General features: G+C 39.1%; 1 protein-coding gene across 9 annotated transcripts in view; it reads right to left on the bottom strand.

Annotated features, from left to right (window-relative positions):
* The window catches only part of LOC115634121 (potassium channel subfamily T member 2), a 123057-nt gene that overhangs the window by 6096 nt on the left and 94890 nt on the right, over positions 1–22071 (bottom strand). For 6 of the 9 annotated variants that reach the window (XM_030531684.1, XM_030531685.1, XM_030531689.1 and 3 more), the window contains 20 exons: positions 16698–16777; positions 15898–15997; positions 15578–15776; positions 15446–15520; positions 15301–15384; positions 15141–15235; positions 14889–15072; positions 13608–13871; positions 13293–13471; positions 12954–13094; positions 11244–11393; positions 10724–10983; positions 7171–7494; positions 6766–6916; positions 4073–4178; positions 3777–3992; positions 3558–3721; positions 3389–3500; positions 2797–2982; positions 2590–2721 (listed from right to left, as the gene is read on the bottom strand). In XM_030531684.1, the coding sequence (XP_030387544.1) occupies positions 2590–2721; positions 2797–2982; positions 3389–3500; positions 3558–3721; positions 3777–3992; positions 4073–4178; positions 6766–6916; positions 7171–7494; positions 10724–10983; positions 11244–11393; positions 12954–13094; positions 13293–13471; positions 13608–13871; positions 14889–15072; positions 15141–15235; positions 15301–15384; positions 15446–15520; positions 15578–15776; positions 15898–15997; positions 16698–16777 (3202 nt within the window). Of the gene's footprint in view, positions 1–2514; positions 2722–2796; positions 2983–3388; positions 3501–3557; positions 3722–3776; positions 3993–4072; positions 4179–6765; positions 6917–7170; positions 7495–10723; positions 10984–11243; positions 11394–12953; positions 13095–13292; positions 13472–13607; positions 13872–14888; positions 15073–15140; positions 15236–15300; positions 15385–15445; positions 15521–15577; positions 15777–15897; positions 15998–16697; positions 16778–22071 lie in introns of all 9 variants that reach the window. The other 3 variants (XR_003996406.1, XR_003996405.1, XM_030531688.1) reach the window with 1 other exon arrangement.

The following is a 22071-nucleotide window of genomic DNA, read 5'->3' as shown; positions in this document are numbered from 1 at the left end:
TTACTTTTCCATATGAGAGAAATGTAATCCTTTTTACCAGTGTTTAAAGTATTAGACACAATCCACAAAACTGATATATGCATTTTGAAATTATAAAAAAACGGGATTTGCAAATTTAATAAACAAAATTATAATTTCACAATGCAATACATAAAATATAAAAAACTAAAAATTACAAAAAAATAAAAAAAAGAAGTCAATGCTTTTAAAGAGCCCCAAACTATACCCAGCTCAGTACTATTATGAACAGTATTATTATGAACATTAGTGAGTCCCAGAGGGCGCATTATAATTCCTAGGAGGAATTGTTCGTGCAATAGAGAAAATCTATATACTTGTAGTATGGACCTTCAGCTCTATGTGTTAATGAGGCACACCGATTTATAAAAGCATTTTCTGGGTACAACTGTAGTCTGTCTTTAAGTAGCAGCATTTAATTCCTCCTGACCCTTTTTTCTTATCCCTTGTCATTCAATCACTATTTCTGAGAATCTTCACAGCAGGCTATTTAATTAGCATTCAGTGGCAAAGGCGTTGCAAAGAAAATGCAAAAAAACAGTGCGGCACAAAAAGTTTTAAGGCAAAGCAGTAGATATTTATATGTCTAGGATGTGAGAGACAACTTAGCCGAAGTGGAGAAAAAAAATGCTGGCCTGGTCATCTGCATTGGCCTGTTAATAATATCCTTTTCCCGGAAACAGAACAAGTAAATGCAATCAACTAATTAAACTTGCATGCAAAAAAACAAAAAGTGATGGCATGCCGACACTTGCACGCGCATGCGAGTTTGGTGTTTGGTGTTCCAAAAGCGTAGCGCGCCTCTGGCCCTAAGGACACACCAACACAAACAAACAAATAAGCAGGGAGACATGCATTTATTTAAAATCACTTATATGTGAGCATGAATCAGTGTGTTGGCACAAACTACAAGTACTTTAAAAACGACAATACGAAACAGACGCAGTTAACAGAAGAAGAATGGGGCTAAGACTAATGAGCAAGCACATGAGATTGTATGAGTACGAGTAAGAGTATTGTTTTCGTTTAATAACGTTTGGATTTTAAAACATGTACTAGTTGATTTTGGCATTATTTTAAGTTTGTTTTTGTTTCACAGTTGAACTTTCAAAGTTTAAACAAATATATAGATGAATATGTTGGGACTCACTGCGTGCGTGTGCGTTTTCAATTGCTGGTCAAGTCCAATACAAACGCAAATTAATTAGTTTAAATTCTTTTCTCTACTTTCTTAGTCTGATCCACATTGTGTCAAACGCGTCGTCTGAGTAATATCTACACATATTATCTGCTTAGGCTCACACAAGTTCATCGTCTGACTAATAACATTACTGTACTGTTGTTTTTGTTTTCTTGATTTGTTATGTTCTTTTGCGTTTATTGTGGCCACAGTTTTGAATGAGTGCTCATGACGTGAATATGTACGAAAAAAGTAATTATGCAAAAGTACAGAGCTAATGCAAATGTTGACGGGGACAAATTGCAAGTTCAGAGTGGCCATCGATAAAGGAAAAAATCACTACTTTCCAGTATGTACAAAATCAATTTGGCAATTCTCGATGTTTAATCAGCACGCTAGGCTTTTGGGAAACGTATTGTTTATATATATTTAGATGTATATATGCATATAATTCGACTAAGCATAATAAGAATATGTATGTATAGAAGTTGGAGAAAATCTATATTTGTGGTTATTAAAAGAAGCCTTTAAGATTTACGTTAAATGGAAACCTTTCAAGTAGTTGAAAAAGAGTATTTAGATATATTGATGGTATACATATCTTACTTTATTATTATTATAATTATTACAATATGCAAATTAAGTAAAAATATTGCACAGCCTCTTTTTATATAATTTTATTAGTTTTTGTTTTCTTGCAATTCAAAGAGAGACCTTTTCAAATGCGGTTAGTATCAAAGCGAAAGCGTGTGATTTTCAAATAAACTTAACTAAAAATCCAAATAGGAAACAAACAAACACAATAATAAAGTTTAAACAGGTGTTTTAATTTCTCGCGCTCTTCGTGACCCCCTTCCTCCCCATGGCGAAGACGTTTTTTGTTAAAACTTAAAAAAACCATAAAATAAACTCGCAACTCAGGAGTGAAGAAAGAAGTTTCGATAAGTGTTGTACCTAATTGTAACGCGTCGTAAATAAAGTGTGAGCGTTTGTAAGATATTGATTATAGTATGTTTTCATTACTGCATTTTGTGAGCAAGAGACAAGAGTAGGAGAACTTATTTAAGTACTATTGTATATAAATGTTAGAGTGGATTTATGAGTGTGTGTTTGTGTTAGAGACTTAAAAATTGTGTTGTATTAGTAGTTTGACGCTTGACGGAACAAAACTATGTAGTGTAGGAGTAATGTAGCTCTTCACTTGCACATTCCTCACGAAAGTATCAAATGCTTGATCTGAATGCAAAGTCTTAGCTTGAGCACAGAGCCTAACGTTGCGTAGAAAGTAAACTCAGATGCATTTGCTTTGGACTCACCGATGGACGCAATCGCACACAATGCCTGCTGAATGCCGAGAATGGTCCCCATCTCTCAACTGGCGAGCTACTCACATGTGATGTGTCCGCATTCGAGGTATCCTGTGTGCGATAAATGCCAATTGGTATTTCGCAAGTGGTCGAACAAAGTTTCTGGTACAGCCGGCCGTACGTGCGTATCCACATGTCGTCCTTTGTAATGCGCATCTGTTGAAACATTTCAAACAGGCAGCAGGAAGCGTTATTGGATGGGAACTCTGTTACATCAACAACGCCACTTACCGATGTCAAAAAGCCACTGCCGGGAGCCTGATCTATACCCAATAGCAGTCGCACAAAGGTTATGACATAGTCCTTCACAAAAGCCTGATACAGCAGCGTGTCCAGCATGGAGGCACTGAAGACAGCTCCGGCAGCAAATGGCAGTCGAAACATGTACGAGATATGCGATCCTCGCTCTTTCTCACGCTGAAATCGGCAAACAAATTTAAGCAATCCATTAGTTCATAAACTCCCCAACGGAAACAGAAATTTAATAGGCAATACTTAAAAACATAAATATTGGTTCACTTGGTGATCATATATCCTATCCAGTATCCTACGCAATGGGGATACTAAACTGAATACTGAGTCTTGTGATATCAAATTAACTCTGGCATTACACTAAATAGTACAACGTTGGAGCAATCAACACTGTTATTTTTATTATCTTACATATGTATAATATTTTATTTTTGAACATATTGCAGACCATATTACAATTCCGCAAAATAATTGCTATTAGATATTAGATATATATGACGATTTAAATACTCGTGGAACAAAAAGCAAATGAAAATTTTAAAAAGGTATAATGGGAAATTACCGGACTCACCTTCTCCATTTTGCTGAGGTGTAATGCGTATTTGTCATGGGCTCGGAACTGCATGAACCGCATGTTGGAGCTCTGCGATAACTCCGTAATGCTCTTGATGCTCGGAAAGAATCTGTAGGACCTCGGGGCGTAAGAGAGCAATATTATCTGGATATGCAGTTCAACTTACTTGAACATGTTTTGGACTGCCACTATAGTATTACAGTCGGACAGCGAATCCTCTTCTGCCGAATTGGAGAGCTCTTTGTTGACCACCACAACGCTTTCGGCCAGAGTTATTCCCGCTCGCAAGAGATCGTCGAGGCAATCGATGGATCCAAGCATCCAGTAGACCTACAAGCAAATGTTTATGTGAACTGACATCTCCTGCAACCGTTGATAGACTTACCAATGGGAAGTAGGATAGTGCATCCAGAAAGGCCACGTCTGGCCGACGCTCTAGCAGCAATATGATAGGATTGAGCGATGTCTTCGATCGGAAATGTGCACGCAGCGGTATGATAAAGTTGTATATGCCATTCGATGCATAGTCGGCGGCGAGAATGATGGTCTTGTTCTGCCACTGATACTCCTTGGCATTGCGATAGCTGCAGTGCTCGCACACCTGCAAGGAGCAACCATTATTTTATGTTATTATGTGTCTTAGTCGATAGGCCAACTGATGCCATATCACTTTACACTTACCTGAGCCAACTGAAGACAGCACAGGGGCTTTTTCTCTTTGAGCAAAAAGCAGAGCGTCGGACTAACGCCAATGAATGGTGAAACCGGGGGGAAACCCTTGACGATGCTGCAAAGTAAAATTTGTTACATGAGCACCCTTTGGGTTCAGCTGTCTGTTTTGAGTTGTGAGCTGGTCAATTAGTGAAAAGCGGGTCAAAGCAGTGTGGGGTAAGCTTAATGCAAAACAAAGAGTTTAAGAGATATTACTTAGCTATGTCTACGAGCAAGCCAGGAATTGGGAATGGTAGGGAGGACGTACGACTATGCAGTTTCGACAAACAGACTTATTTTTAGAACAACATAACACGTTATCTTCGGCTCACCGAATATTAATTGCCCATGCAAAATGTAATTAATGTGATAACGTAGAGTGCAGTCCTTTCATTTGGACGTCTTAATAAGGCGATTATAGTATGAGTTTAGTAAGTTGAACATTACTTATGTAATAATGATCTCGATTGTACCAACTTTTAAATATGTACAATTAAAATGGACACAGTTAGTTTAAACCAAGCAATCAATTAACATATGAAATATCAAACTACAAGTAATAAATTCTCGAAATTTCATGCATTCAATAAATTTACAACATACAGTCAGATTTCAAAAAATAAACGTATTGCCCAGCATTCAGTCACAGGAAAATAGTTTGATTTTTCAAGAACCGCACTAACTACACAATTGATTGTAATTAAGGGCCAAGTTACCTCTTGGCCAGCTTTAAACATCAGCGACATTAAAATGCAACAATATTTCCAAGGTATTTTAAATACTTATAGCAGTTATATAGAAGAAGCAACAATACATTTTTTTTATTTCCCTTGCAATTAATTTGTGCTTTTCAGCTCGCAGTATTGCTGAACCGAACACTGTTTAAATAATGTCTCTGCTGAGAGCAGAGTTAAATATTTAAAAATATATTTACTGCATTTGAATTATGTTCACAAGCTTGTTTCGACCAAAAACTAAATTTTTCACCCTTTGTCATAGAAATATACTAGTATGATAGTTTCTTCAAGATTTTTGAAATGAAACGCTGCTTAACTAATAAACCAATTCAATCGTCATAGCTCTTTATGTTTATACACTGTTTTGATTAACTACAAGGTTTTAATATCAAGTAATTACATATAAAATGATAATTTTATTATAACCTACCTAATTGATACACCTTTATTTTGATTTAAGTGACAAATTATTATTATAGAATAAGTTATAAAATAAAAGAAACACCTTGTTGGTAATTTTTGTTTCTTTGAGTGTTTATTTCCTACACGGAAATAGACGGTCGGACAGACATTTACATAAATATATTTCATGTTAAAGTTTAAAGCCCCATTATAGTTGGAAGGGCAGAATAACTTATGTGAACTCAGCAAGCAAAAAACAAAAAGGAATTCAAGGCAAAGAAGATGTAGAAGAAGAACACCAACCAAGTAAAGACAACAATAACAACAACATCAGCAAATCTCAAGTAGCTGCCACAGTCCTCCGTCAAGCTGCGTCTCGCCGCTCATCAGTCAAGTTATCCTTACACCGTTTACCGTTTGCTGGAATGCATACCGCATCCGAGTCATTATAAGACGCCCCACGGCAGTTTTTTTTTAGTTCGTCCTGTGCACTCTGGCTGCTTTCTGTTTGGCAAACGTGTGTCCATTGTCATTGTCAAAAGCAAGCGGAATACATAAGCAGCAAAATGTAGCAGCAACAGCAGTCGTAACAACAAGGGCCATAGTTCAACAATAGAACGTTCCAAATAACAGTCGAAGCTATGGCCCACTTTATTTATGTTTGCACAATATGAGTATTCGCAGCTGAGGACGCGCTTTGAAACTTACCCAGAGTAGTCGGAGGCCCAAACGGGGCGAGCCAAGCGACGTGTCTCCACGGAACTGCTCGAAGTGAATGCCGCCGCAGCAGCGGCCACGGAGGCAGCAGCCGTCACGTGTGTGGTCGTTGTGGTTGTTGTGCTGGCGGAGCAGGAACAGGAGCAGCAGCGCTGCAGCTCCTGACGCCGGCGCGCAAGCAATGCGCAGCTAGACATGCGCTGGCCTGCCGGGTTTGGGGCACACTCGCTGTCACAACTGTAGCTCTTCTTCATGATGCGACCCTGGCGAGCTGGCGGCGGAGCGCTGCAGTAGGCGCACCCGCGTTGGTTCGAGGAGTCCTCCGAAGAGCTCATGATGAGCGAATAGGTGCGCGATTGGGGAAAATGCCCGCCCAAGCAACTGCACATAGTTCGAGAGTCAGTTTTTCTTTCTTCAATTTATGCTAAAAGAGTGCTATCTATCAAGGGCAATCGACCATACTTGTATGTTCCAGTGGGGGTGTAACACATTTGGGCTGACGCAACATTTATAAATATTATACAGACTAGCTGGGGAGCAAGCTATATACACGTACATGTTGAAGAATATCAAATTGGACAGCTATCTAGCATAGTTATGTACATTTAGACACACACACATAATCTAGAATTCAACTAGGGGACAGCAGTAAAAAATATGTGGAGAACACTGAGGGAGTTGTGGTGGGTATACACAATACAGTTATAGATTTGTGAATATTTTAAAACGAAATTGTGCCTTGTCCTCAACATTTGATGTAACTTATACTCGTAATCAAACCTTTTGATAAAATAGATTTAAACTTACGCAATTTTCTCCGAAGGTGATCGCCAAGGCATTTCATCATCAATTTCGTCGTCACTTTCATCGCCTTCCTCGCCATCGTCATTGCCCGATATGCTGAACGATGAGGAGGTAAACATATCGGGGACCGGCAGTATCGAAGGCCTACGACTACCTGAAATTGCACAAAATTGTTGTTTTCGATAAGAGATCAGCAGATGTACTAGAAATGAAATGCCAGCAAACCATTAGGTTGCTCTCAATTCTTAAACAATTTCATATCATTTGTATAAAACTAAATATAAATATAAATAAATAATAAATATAAATATTTCAGAAAGTTGTGGGTTGTCGATTTTGTTTAAAATAAAGACAATCCCAAATGAAGACAGATATAGTCTAGTGATATATTATATTAAAATTGCCTACCTCTACGCTGATTGTGCACATCAGGACTGAGGAGGTTGGGATTGTTGCCAAATGGTACATCCAAGTGATTGCCGGTTGTTGTTAGTGTCGCAGGTGTCACGCTCAGGCTTGTGCCGATGTTGAGGCCGGCACCAAGTCCGCCTCCGGTGGTGCCACTGCCACCACCTACTCCCAATGTGGTCGGCAGGGCTGTTGTTGTAATTGTGGTCGTTGTTGTTGCTGCTGTTGCGGCAGCGCCCGTCGTCAAGTGCGTTGTGCTAACAGTCGTATCCTTTAGATTTTGCTTTGAGTCCGATATTATCACAGCTGTTGGGTTATCGCTGGCTGCACAGTTATGGAATTGACAGCAAACAATAAATACAAATACATATTTTATGTATTTATGCATAGTGAGTTGAAAGCATTTCATTTCATTTGGATTGCATACGGATTTCTTACAACTTTCTATTGGGCGCTACTTAAATAAAGTTTTCGTTTGCTATACAAACACTAATTTGAGATAAACAACAGATGTGACAGAAGCAGCGACACAAACACAGGAAGACATATATACATAGAGACATTGATAAATAGATACAGAGTGAGAGAGAGAAATAACAAAGGGGGGGCGGGGGGAGTACATGTAAGCAAAGTCGAAGTTAAATGACTGCACTGCAGCCGTGCAGCTGAAGGGGTAATTCGGATAATGCCAAAACCTGCCAAACCTGCAAAACTCATTAAAAGTCTGCTGACTTTCAGAATGCAATCGCAAAAGTTGCAAAGTGGTTGGCAACATTCGCTTATCGTTTAACTTTCCTGTAGCTAAAGCCCAAGTGTAAAAACATTGTAGCAAATGTTGAGATGAGCTTGGATTACGCCGTACCACATCGCGAGAATTTGTTTTCGCCATACACGCAATAGACACAGTTCTGGTTTTGCCGAGGCTTTGGGGCTTAATTACGCTTGCTCATTACACGATGAAGTATTGCCGACAAGGCGGCTTTGCCCATGATTTGTTGCTTAATGACACTTTGGCGTTAAGTCTGGCCTAATTTTTGGCACTACCTTTGAAAAGTTAACCGACGCATATGTGCGTATCCTTGGCCGCAATAAATTGTTGCATACCCCCGGGGGCAACTAGCAGATGGCCTAAAGTACATTATTTGTAATGGTTTGTCGAAGAGAAAAAAACAGACACTATACACTATACACACATGCACATGCACATGCACCACAATCTGCGAAAAAATGAACAGCAGCAATTTGAAACATGCGGAGAAAGCTAGCAATATATAAGCTAAGTATATACATATATGTGCACATACCAGTACTATATGGGTATGTATATGTGATGCCAACTTAAAATGAAGCAAATGCAAAAATAGCAATTGTAGCAATAGTGTGTTTAGTGAAAAAAAAAATACGGAAGAGGTGACGCAGCGGTGGATGGGGTGTAGGCGTGTGTTCACCCATTGTGAAGGTGTGAGCGTGTGTTCTAGATGTGTAAGGAGTGTCAAGGAGTGAGGCAAGAGAGCTGAAGCTGAGCTCGATCGCTTTGAGGGAACAAATCTGCATGAAGCATAAACTGGAATATGTATATGCATGTGTGATAAATACAAGTACAAAGGGGAAGAGCAAAGGCGAATGCAAGGCAAAGGCAAAAATAGGTTCAGGGAGTAGTAGAAGAGTACACAAAAATTAAACGAAACGTGTGTAAAAAGACATATTTTTGTTTTGCTTCATTTTCCAACATAAGATAAAGAAGAGTATTGATTTCTTTTTTAGTCTTTGATTTTTTTTTGTTTTTTTTTTTTGTCTTCTTTGGGTTTAGATCTTTTCTTGTTATTTTGTGTCACACTCACGCACAAATAGTGTTGCTAGTTCACTGTCAGATGTTTGCATATGCGGATACGGTTGCAAGAGATGCCGCTCCCGCTCGGCAAAGGGCAAGGGCGTGCCGGCGCCAGACTCATAACTGGGACTGTGGGGCACACGTACACAAACAGACGGCACTGGTGCAATAGCCGCGATGTTCAGGGCGGTTGTTGTTGTTGATGCTGATAATAATGTTGATGATGTGAAAGTCGTGCTTATTGTTGTAGTAGTAGTTGTTGTTGTTGTAGTTGCTTGTATTGTTGTTCTTGTTGATGTTGTATCGGCTACATTTACACATACATACATATACACGGTTATATATTGCATATATTGTACGAGCACATGGGCATGTAAAAGGATAAGGATAGTGTGTTTCCATATGTAAGTTTGCAGTTTTCATGTAGGTATGTATGTAGGTGGTTGATATACGTATGAAGGTAGACAAAAGACAGTGTGACATCTACACTTAAATCTAAGCCTGACACTATCACCCCTCTAAGTCGTACTTCCCTTACTAAACTAGTTGTATTTGTGTTTTTCTAATTTGTTTCGGCTGTTAAAAGCCGCTATTATTTTATGATGAGAGCCATAAATTTCATTCTAATCATTATGGTTGTTAGACAGTGTTGCCAATTTGGCGCCATTTTACGCAAGTTCTGCATTTTTTGAAAGATTAGATGGATTATTAAAATTATTGAAGTACATTTTCACTGAAATTGTACACCTATTAATCTATAATCAGCTTATTGTGTCACTTAGAAATTGGCAACACTGTATAAATACATGTTAGACCCGGGCTTTTGCGTTTGGTTATTTTTCAAATTGTTCGCTTAACTTTACTAGATAATAGTTTAAAAATATGATTAGAAAAGTCTTCTGTTTTCTTTTTCTGGTATACTATATGTGCCAACTATGAGTAACTTTATGCTATTAATGTACTTGTATAAGACTCAGACTCAGCCAAAAGGTAAGTTTATGTTTGGTTCATTTTAATAAATATATTAAGAGACAATATAAAAAAGATAAATGCTGTTAACGCTATTAAAGTTAACTTAAATTTTTAAGAGCTCAGATAAAATAGATAGAAGTCTAGAGGCAAAGCGCAAGAGAGCAAGAGAGCTTGGAAGATTACAAACGTAATGAAGCTTTGGTTTTTGCACGTAATCAAATTTCAGCACAAAATTAATTGAAATTGAATAACGGAAAGTAAAAGCCATTGACACTGAAGTGGTCGACCAAATTAAAATCGTTAATGAAACTTGTAAGGCAACAGAAACGCAAAACTTAGAGACGGACACGCGCACACACATTGAAAGCATTTTGTGTTCATTCAGACAAGTTGACAAACGCAATGCAACAAAAATTGTATCAGAATAAAATACGATTACAAATAAAAACTGTTTTCTCTCTCATCATCGAATCAAACGAACACAAGTCAGAGCAGCCTCAAAATGAAGAGCAACAAACTTGCTAAACAGAGTATATGAGTAAATATATTGCGCTTAGAGATATGGCTTTATGTTATATATTTTAGGGGCATTCAAAACCATTCATACGTGTGTTTGCAATTCGTGAATTCTTTTGACAGGTTGGCAGCCAAAACTAACGGTGCCCACACACACACACACACAAACACACATTCATCCACTTATACACATACACACAAGGATACGACTACGTTTTGAAGTGGTCTACCCACCAGCTGCTGTGCCACTGTTTGGGGCGCCTGCGAGGGCCCCGCCCATGCCGCCACCGACGCCATCCTTGCTGGCTGCCGTCGTGTCTGTAGCTTGGTTTTGATTAACAACAAACGCCGAGTTCTCCTCCTTAGTGATGCTCATGTAATAGCACGTGTCATCCTTCTTCATAATATGTCGAGGTCCTGGATTCAGCAAAATGGTGTCTTCATAAAACTCGGGCAACTCTGCCGGTCGCACGCCAACCAACGCCACGCCGTACCTTTTTCAAAAAAAAAAGAAAAACACACCAAAAATGCACACGGATAAAATACAAACTTTAGTTTGTCTTTTTTACATAAATTTGTATTTGAATGGCCGATCCAGGCGAGTGTATAAATAATAGCTGTATTCACATCTACTTGCCCACCGCGAATTCATTTAAAAACGCTCTGGCCATTCAGATATTAAGGTTCGTGCTTGCTCGTATTCAAATTAATTTGTTAACCAAAGAGAATGTTTTTATTCAGTTATCGTACTTACTTGCGATGCGAATGAAAACTGGCGTAGGTAAAACTTTTTCCTTCGTACTCCCCAAAGAAACGACTGTCGCCGAGCACAATGTGATAAATTTCATTGCCCGAGCACTTGCCATAGAGACGGTGCCATTCCTCCGGGGACTGTTGGCCTTCCCTGCAAACGGTCACCATTCGAGCAGACGGTTAAAAATGTGTAAAGATTCAAGAACTGCGTAAATGGCAGCCATTACTCGACTGACTTTCAGTGTTGCATTTAAGAATAAGAGCCTAAGGGTACTGTTTAAAAAATAATGTCGGAAAGGGTGAGCATTTTTTTTTTTTTTTAAATGACTGAGCGCTCTTTCATCTGTGCATCAACATGTTTAATTGTGAAGATTTTCAGCTTACCACATAATAAAATATTTATTGCGTCCCACCTCAGACATGGTGTATGATTAATGTTTGGTTTTGTGGTTTCGCACGAGCTAATTCACCAACACATACACGCACTCACACACACACACACATACGAGGAATAATGAAGTTCAGAGCAAACTCTAATTAGAATTTTATAATACTGTACCGGCAGGGAGTTCATGCCGCATTTAATTGGTTTGAAAAGACGCCCCGGCGATGAGTAATATTTACGACGGTTCAACGTCTATTTACATAAAGCGTGAATAGTTTTATGTTGAATGGTCTCTCTGTATGTGTAGGTTTGTTGTTTTTTTTGACACTTTTGCGTAGTTCTGCAGCACTTTTGTACAGTAAATTTAATTAAAACTCTCATTGAAAATTGGTGTGGCAGCTCAGAAAAATATATATGCATGCATACAGGGGTAGAGATGAGCGCGTGATAATCATAGTACTGAGCTGAAAATTGTCTTCACTTCTTAGTTGATACTGTATGCATCGTTAGTGGAATTGTATATTTTTATTTTAATTTTGATTGCTAGCAGCTAAAATGATCATTTGATTGTATAGTAAAAATTGATTAGAAAGACGTCTGGCTAGTTCTACTCTAATCAGAAGACTGATAAGACCAGGCTACGTCCTGACAAGTAAGCGACTAATTTTGATTTATTTTGTTTATCAAATATTGTGGGTTGCGAAATAGATACTACTTCATAAAGTTGTATTTGAAAAAGAATAAATTTCTTCAATTCGATAATCTAATTAGTTAGTCTTACATATTTTTATGAATTTCTGTAACTTTACTTAAAATGTTGCATATATGGATTTATTTTCAATTAAGAGCAATAAGTTATATACACAAAGGATTCTTTCCTTTAAAAATAGCCCTTTGGGAAAACACTGATTTCATGGCGAAGGTCTTTAATTCAAAAATACTTCCATAGTTCTGCTTTAAGAACATCATTTTAAATATTAAATTTCTTCGTATCAGTACCATCTCTACACCCTAGCTCTCTCTCCCTCTTGTTCTTGCAGTGAAATGCGCGCCGTTTTAATTTACGCCTGTCAGACAGCAACATTAGACAAATGTGTCCTTGTGGCATTATTTGCACGGCAAATAAAATAAATTAGCTGTGCGCAGCAATAGTTTGTGTGGTGTGGTGTGTGTGTGTGTGTGTGTGTGTGTGTATGTGTGCGTGGGCGTGTTAAGTGACAACGCGTCATTTTATGTAGTGTTCAGACTTATAGTTATACCTATTTATATGCTATAGGAGAGGGTGATGATGACTGTTAGCCTTTAAGGCTGACTGCTTTAACTTACTGGCCGCGTGAGGTATGGAGGAGGAGCGTGACCAGCGTGCTGGCTCCGGGACAGGTGCAATTGTTGGCCAGAAGGGCGTACTTGAACTCATCCTCACAGACCACATGCTCGGCGAACTTCACATGCAGCTTGTGTTCCGGCCTGGCGAGATTGCAGCGATTTCCGTTTGGTCGAGCGGATATGCGGATATACGGTGGGATGCACGCATAGTTGATTGCACACGCCGAGCAAGTGCGGGAAAAAGAGTGAGGAGGAGATGTGAAAAAAAATGCAACGAAATGTCATTAATTGAAGCGTGACAAGTTTCGTATTCCCGGCACCGCTTGGCGCCCAACTCACCTGAATATCTGGACATACTGAGGCACGTTGGGGGCAAAGTCCTTGACTGCCCAGGAGCGCAGTATCGTGTGCTCGTCGGCCGCCGTTTTATCCGCATAATTTCGAGCGGCCAAAATAAAACAGGCCTCGGCCTCGTTCATGCGGGCACGGGCCAAGTCTCCATCCTTTAGACAGGAGCCCTACAAAGCGTATATGCCAATGAGACAATGGATTTGCGTACAAAACGAAATCAAATTGGATTGAATCAGCAGGCTGGGCCACTTTAATGGCCCAATAATTCCCAATGATTTAAGTCAAAATTGCTGCCTCACTTACCTGTATGTAGATGACTCGCTGCGCCCATATCGGGACCTGAAGTATCATGCGCATGGTCGTGTCCAACTCCATGGGACTGAGCAGCACCACATAGAAGTCTTGCAGCAGCGGATGCGCATAAAACTCGTTAAGGAAGTCCATGATGGTGTCTGCATGCAATGTTGTGGAGCAAACTACCACATGCTTCTCACTCTGGGCCCGATGCGAAGAGTAGCTGCCGCCTAGCTTCTGCCGCTCCATCCAAGTAAAAGCCAATTGCTCAAACTACATCGCCGATGCGGATGCGAATGTGGTGATTGTTAATTGAATTGCGGAAATGTCAGAGAGTATGAACAAATCGTGAAATAGAGTTATGATTGCTGGCATTTCAGATTTTACAAAAAAGTACTGCAACACTTGCCTCTGCGGGCGTGTCGGCAAAATGTCAAATATTAATCAAATTGCATGCGAAAAACAAAAACTTTGCCTTTGTTAAAGTGCGCTCTTTTTATATCACTTTCGGTATGACAGTTTGACTAATTTAATTGAAATTTCAATTTGTTGCATTAATAATTCAATTAAATTTTAAGTGCTTCACTTCCGCTCAACGTTGGCTGGCAACTATGAATCATCCATTGTACGTACAAGTACATATGTATGTACATGTAAGAGGTTTTTTATGAGCTCAGAAATGGTACAAAAAGGCAAACAGCAGCATGGCAAAAAAAAGGCCTGATTGATGCTCTTGTTTTGGCAATATTTGTATTGGCTCCGGACTTTAACTGTTAGCCATTTGGCAAATTCTTTCATAAAAAAAAAAGCAAAAAACAACCATTCGCATTTGTAGAGCATGAAAATCAAGAAGCACAAAACAACAACAACAATAGGCAAACAAAGAAGCAGGCGAGCAAACATACAAGTATAGCTGCTTGACACAAAGTACACATTGCGACTGACAGCTATTCTTCATATTTCATATGGATTGGGGTATCCCGATTGTTCGGCCGCCAATTGCTGCTGCAGGCTGCAATGAATGAATGAATGACCGATCCATGTTGATTGATGGTCATTCACTGACATGCCAGTCATAAGTTAGCAACTTAACAGCTCGCTGAAGTCTACCTTTGACTTATACAAGTACATATAAATATGTAAGACGCGTTTGAAGCTGCCGAGCTAGTGACTGCCATCGCAAGTTTGTGCGATAAGGACTATTCTGTATAATTGCCTATTTTTCTCTCCAGCTAATGCGAACCGCACACATGTCGAACTGGCCAGAGCCATTAAATGCAGTTTACTCACCTGAGTGGGCAGCACAATCAACGCCACACAAATCATAATGACCATATATAGCTGTGATGGCCAAATGTCTGGTACAAAATCGCCATAGCCGACAGTTGAGAACGTCACGACTACATAGTAGGTGCTCTGGAACAGATTCAAATGACGATGGCCGGCACGCTGAAAATGCTGAATGCCACAAACACTGAAAGCATATCGTATTAAAACCACTTTAGCTTCATCAAGTGCACATTAGCGCTTTCCGATTCCTACCTGGTGAAGACCAGACACAGCAGAGTGGCCGACAGGATGGTAAGCTGCTGTGACAAGGCCGACTGCGATTTTTGCATAGCCCGATGCAGGTCGTTCTATCAAGCAAGTTTAATATTTAATTTTTTAAAGCATTAAAGGGAATCAAAACAAAGAAACTTACAAACATGTTCTCCAGCGAACGCTTAGCCAGCCAGCAGTTGAGAAATATAGGAATGAAGAGATTGCGCAGAGGAGGATGGACAATCTAAAAATAACTTGAATGGTTATGGCGAGTTCTCAGATATATTTTTTCAAATAATACCCACCGTTAATGCAAAGGGTATTGTCGTCACTAATTCTAGTATAAAGTGAAATGAAAGTATTTGCTGCCATATGTTGCCCTACAAATCATTAATTGGATATTAAATGCATTGATCATGTTAATTGGCGTAACTCACCTTATAGCCTAGATATGTTAAAACCAAAGATTGCGTTAGCGACACCATGGCCAATAGTAGTTGTAGAACCCACAGAACTGTGGGTCGATTCACCCAGAGAATGCCATCCCAGTTGATAATTGGATTCTCCTGGAACTCCTCCTCGGTCAGTTTGGCGGAGAGTATAAACTCTGTTTTATTGGCCACTTCGCAGCCGTAGCTAGTACGTAAATGAAGATTGAATGGGATTGGAAATGGATGGGGTATTGGTAATGGACATGAAAGTGAAAGTGGCGTAGCAATAAATCATAGTACAAGTATTTAGCTTGTGACTCGCTTACCATGTTATAAATGTTGGATTTTTATCCAATATCACACGTATTATGTAGAGAACACACGACAGTAACTTAAGGAATAAATCGGCAATTCGTATGCGTAAGCCTTGTAAAGAAAAATGTGACACAAGAAAATTGGGTCAGTTTATTTGTACATCTATTACATATGTGTGTGTGTGTGTGAGTGGGCGTGCGCTCTTTCACGACCCAACTCCAAGCTCGTCCTTCGTCAAACTACAGCCCACCACCCATCAGTTGTTTACCTGCACAATTATTTCGTTGGCAAATCAATATTTACTTAAGATTATTGAGTCCGCTTTGTAATGTCATTCTATGGTCAGGTTGCGGTTCATTCTGTGCGTCCGTTTTGTTTGTTTGGTTTTCTTTGCATCTATACAAGTGTGTAGACGTATAGTATGTACGTGTGGATGTTTTTGTTTGCTATGGTCAAGTTCTTTAATCAATTGTTAGTGCGGGCCTACCAAACTTCAAATAATCTAAACGTACAAGCGAGTACGAGTATGTCTGGCCTCCAGCAATTTTCCGAATGGCATTTAACCACTTGCCTCGTTCTCTTTGGAGTTCGATTAAATACGTCTGTTGCTTATTGCAATTAAGTTCAATATTTTGATTTTATTTCGGCCAAGGTGCCCATTTGCTAGACACACAATTGATAAATAAAGCAAATTCTTCCAAGTAACTTCAAATGTCAATTTTGCTCAAGCGATGTAGCTTTAAATGCCAAAGATGATGAAGCTTGTGTATTGAATTGAAATACCTTTAATACTTTAAGCTTTTTAACTCACTTGATCGCTGATTCTTAATGAAATAGAGTTGCAGTCTTTCTTTAAATGTGTTTTCATTAACGTAGTATTCCACACGAACTCTGAAAAGAAATAAAAGAAACATCAAAGAATGTTGAATGTTGAAGAATGCTGATTTAATGCTTCGTAAAATACATTGCCCACATTTTTTGTATTATAACCACTTTGTAATAATGTAATTAAGTTATCATAAGATTGAAAAAAGTACAAAACAGTCCAAGTTTGTTAGTTACGACTAAATTTTAAATTACAACAGAAGATACAATTGCAGCTCATAAACGATTTCTGCCAGCTTAATGTTACATTTGCGAGGTTGAAAGCAGCTTATAGAAATAATAATTGTAATTGAATTGAAAGTAATTGGACACCCTCCTAACGAGTATTAACGTATTTCAGAGTAAAATTGTTAGTTCTTATGCTGTAAGTACAGTAAGTTCTTTTGTAAGCAAGTTCTTCAATAGCTCTGCCTGCTGAACATATTATACAACGGTACGAAAAAATGATTAAAGGCAATTGAGTTGTCGCTGCAACACTCAATTGATGCGCTTACATCACATGATGTTAGCGCACAATTGCATCATTATATGGCACTTATATGACCGTTTATGGCAACAGGAGAAGCTACGTTTCTAATGGTAACGTAGATGATGGCCTTTGCGATGCAACAACTGCTTTTTCTTCTGTTCCAGCTCGCTGCTAAATGTTGAGTGAAATTCTATTAGGAGTCGCGTGCGTCATGTGTAATACAAGACATTAAAGTGTCAGTGGAGGGTTTGAGCACGCTTGTGTAGCAGCTGCAGAGACTCATGGCAGCGGCAACAGAAGCAGCAGTGGCAGTAGTGGCAGAAGTGGCAGCAACAGCGTCAGTGCTTGCGCAGAAAAGTGTGCTATATTATTGGCACTCAATGGGAGAAAGACACGTAAGTGGTTTTACTTTTCGCTTTTCGCTTTCTGTTGAGTTGTATTATTGTTTTCAATTTTCAATTTTCAATTTTTGTTCTTTATTGACACATCTGTTGCATATCAACAACTGAAGCAATATGTATGCCGAAGCGACGGGGTAACTCGTACAAGTGTGTTTAATGCAAAAATGGATGTTTATCTTGAAAATCCTCTCTGCAGTTGACAGTTCGAAAATCAATGAACAGCACAAAATTGGCGAATTGAAACAGCTTACAATCCACTATATTCAAATATTTTAAGCTTAGTATACAGTTCAAGACATGCTCTGACCCTTGCTGACTCTTGCTGCAGAAATTTTAATTAAATAAGTCGTCTTTACAAGCATTTTCATGCTTTCGAAAACAAACACAAAAGCTAGAGGGCAGCAACATTCAATTTCATTGCAGCATTGACTTTGCATTGGCTTTGTTTGGCTTACTTTGGATACTGGGCAGAATAGAGGCAACAATAAAACCGACACTAAGGCCAAACTCATTTTAGCCACGCATATTCATGTCAAGGTTAATGTACCTAGACACTGTTAAGCTGCCGCTCCACTACTCATTATTAAAGTGTGTGCACAAAGGCCCCTGAGGGCCCCGCACGAGCCACAGATGCCATTGACTGCAATGGGTGTGACCGAAATTAACACAGCGAACCAAACTGTACTGAACCAAACCGAACAGGGTCACAAGTGACCAATCAGTTATGGGCTAGTGATAGGAAACAGACAGGCAAGCAATTCATTTGATGTTGCATACTTTTAGCTTTTGCCCTCTACGTGCTTGCCACACGCTGCATACAATCAACTCTGACCCCGGCTCCCGACGGAAATTTTTACAATGACTCCCAACACTGCGGTTTGTTGGCTGTGCCTCTGACACTTGCCTCAGCACAAGTTCATTCCTCTTCGGCTGTTGAACGCGGCAAAATAATTTGCAGCATGTAATAAATTTTTGCCATGTTGTTGAAGCACATTTACAGCACCAATCAAAGCCAACACATAGAAGCCGACATATCGATGTTCACACAGACACACACCTACTCGTATGTACATAGATGTTGTGCTCGGTTTTTGGATGCTTTGGGCATGTAAGTGGGTGCAAGTGAATGTTGTCATGGCGCAAGGTTCACGGCATCATGTTGAACTTTCTCGAACTGTTCTACGAGTCAGAGGCCATCAACTGTAGGTTGCTCGAAGTTGAGGAAGATCGGGCCTAGGTATGTACATTGAACTGCGCTTTTAATTTCTACAGCTCTCTGTGGGACTTACTTCCTCCTGACAATTCAACTGGCACATACAAATTTAGAAGTGTAGCAGAAGGACTTTAAGCAATTCGGCTTTTTGTTTACATTTAAATAGACTTGATGAAACAAATAGCAAAATTTAACAATTAGTATTCCATTACTATGTATTTCAATATTAATTCTTATTAGGAAATTTATGTAAATTGGCTTAACTGTTTTGATACAAAGCCAAGTGCTGCTCTGTTGTAAACTAAATTCATTTGTTTTAATAATATTTTAATAGCAAATTGCGCCTGAAATAATTTAAATACCGCCTATTGATAATTGAGGATAAGTACGGAGAAATATTGGTCTGACAGGGCTGGGCTCTGTATTGGTTCCCTCTTTGTGCTGCAAACATTAAACAAAATTCATACAAAGTTCATAGATGATTGTAATACACAAAGCTGGTGAACGGTGCACAAAACACTCACGTTAAGAGATTTAAAAGGAAGCTTGCGAAACAATTTGTTTATGCTTACGCTTTTAATTTTGTTTGCTTGCCTTGGCACAAGACAAATTGGGCGCTAATGTGTTTCTGTTGTTTCATTATTTGATTATAAACAGATACGAGTACGGCAACCCAAGAGTCGACGGCAAATGCGCCGATATTGAATTTAAAGCTGAAACCTTTTAGCAAAGCGGAAAAGCCAACCAACGGCAACATTTGTTGACAGTGTCGTGGCCCACTGGCTATACTTGTATACCTTGGAAGCCTAAGTATGGGGAACAACCGTGGGTTGTAGATACCTTGCTAGCTGCGAACATTGTTTTACCTTTATTGATTTTTAAAATTTGATTTTCTCTTTGCCGCAAAGCAAGCTCGTATTTTTAATAAAAGCGCGTTGTTTGCGCCGGTCGAGATTGGATTACATAGCCCGTTGATTTGATTTAAAACACAATTTAAAGAGCTGGTGGGCACGCAGCTAGACAGGGTATGGCCAACAATACCAGATTATGAAATTGCAAATGCCACAAAGAAAAAGCAAGCAGGCATTGTTATTTCGAAACCACCAATACAATGGCAATGAACAATCGCTTAATATGCCCGACCCACAACAATGGCCAAGAGCTCCGCCTAGTGTGTGAGCCCTTTAAGGAAACGTTTACAAATTGCATCCTCCATCCAGCTATGCTCAACACGAACCCAACGAGACAAGACGCACGTCATGCGAAAATGGCAATATGAAGAGTGAGAATTGCCTTTGCTTGAACGAGTGCCTCTGCACGTAGGCGGTCATCGGGCAAAGGCGCCCACCAAAAGTCGAGGAAATTTCAAATGAAAATGAAAATGTGCAGGCGTTGCACAAGTGGCTGTTTGAATAGCTGGCAGCCTGACTGCCTGACTACCTCGACATGTTTATTGGGGCCTTTAAAACTTTACGAGTACGAATGCGATACAACAGCAAAAGAAAAAGACTTGATGAGCGAAATGCTTCTGTTGATATGGAGCTTTATTTGCAAAAGGATGTCACATAGGATAGTATACTATAATGCGTATATTTGTGTGATTGTGCAATGCCGCTGCATTTTCATCATTAACTGATACATTGTGGCCATTAAAAGCGATGAAGTATATCGAAATTGCCGGCAATATTATGCCAGAGCGGGCCGTAACGGGCGTAAAATGCGTGCTCCTTTCGCAGGAATTTCCTCTGAGCAGTTACTGGCCAGTTTCGGATAAACGGTAAATAGCGCACCATACTCCAAGGCAAATGCAATGATTGAGGGTCATAAAATGTAAGAGCGCTTAAAATAAAGACGCTCGAGTGCCCACATAATTACAGCTCAGTCGATGTCGGGCAGGGGTTTAACTTAATGCATTGCCTCCAACCCGTAAGTGGGCGTAACTACGACCGAAAGACATAAAGCCTTTGACGCGGACAGCTCATTAAATGTTAAGCAACTGACGTAAATGCGAAAGTAAAATGTTAAAAACTCACTCACACAGTATGCACTCAGTTTTAAAAGATTAAATTTGTAACATTTTACTGATTGATGTAATAGTTGAGCTTGATGGTGTAGTTGCAGTTTTCGATAGGTGCTACTTAATTATTTATTATTTACGTTTCACTGTTAAATGTATTGCTAGACTAAAATCCCATCTCTTGTTTGTTTTCAACTAATAATGTTTTCGATTTTAGTTATTAAAATATCAAATATCGATTAGCAAAATATTCAATTACAGGAGCGCTGTTATCCATTAAAGCAATCGATAGCAGTTACCATAATGAAGCTGTATTTACTTCTAAGATGAAGCATGCTATACAACAGACTCTTACATTTTTTTCCAATTAAAAGAGGTAATTTTTTCAAATGCTCTGTAGCTTTAAATTTATATTCAATGTGCGAATCAAAAAAAAAAAAGCCAAAGCGCTAAATTTCCATTAAAGCATTGGTTTTAGGAATGAATTACAACAATTTGAATGATGTTTGGCCAATCAATCATGTTTGAAAAATCTAATCAGAAATTCAATATGGTTTTTTTTAAAGGCATCTTCCGATTTATAATAACGTGAAGCACTAAATGAACAAACACATGCTTATACCCTGTACCCGTAGGGTAAAAAGGGTATATTAGGTTTGTGCAAAGTATGTAACATGCAGAAGGAAGCATCTCCGACCCCATAAAGTACATATATTCTGAATCAGCATGACGAGAGCAATCGATCTAGACATGTCCGTCCGTCTGTCTGTCTGTCCGTCTGTCCGTTTGTCTGGGTGAATGCACGGATCTCAGAAACTATAAAAGCTAGAATAACCCAAGTTGGTATCCAGATTCTGCTAGGTCCGAGAAAGGATGAGTTTACTTTATTTTTTTGAATTTTCCCCCCCTTCCCCCGCTACAGAATTTCGTCAATAGCGTCCACATTTCAAATGCTACCTAAACCAAACTTTGAACACATAATTTATATATAATTCTAATTAAATTCTAAAAGTTATAAGCGAAACAAATTCCCTCCAGTACAACCCCCCAGTGTCGGGAGTTTACCTGGGTACAGGATATTTCACTTCGGGCTAGCTCGACTGTAGCATTCACTACTGTTCTAATTGAGAATTGTCTCAAATTTTCAGACTTAGGCTATATTATATCAAAGGAAAAATTTATTGGCCTTTGTTTGTTTTA

Source organism: Scaptodrosophila lebanonensis, unplaced genomic scaffold, assembly GCF_003285725.1.
Source record: "Scaptodrosophila lebanonensis strain 11010-0011.00,11010-0021.00 unplaced genomic scaffold, SlebRS2 tig00000001-arrow-pilon, whole genome shotgun sequence".
Classification (NCBI taxonomy): domain Eukaryota; kingdom Metazoa; phylum Arthropoda; class Insecta; order Diptera; family Drosophilidae; genus Scaptodrosophila; species Scaptodrosophila lebanonensis.
Note: the sequence above shows the minus strand (reverse complement) of the source record. Positions and strands in the feature narration are given on the sequence as shown.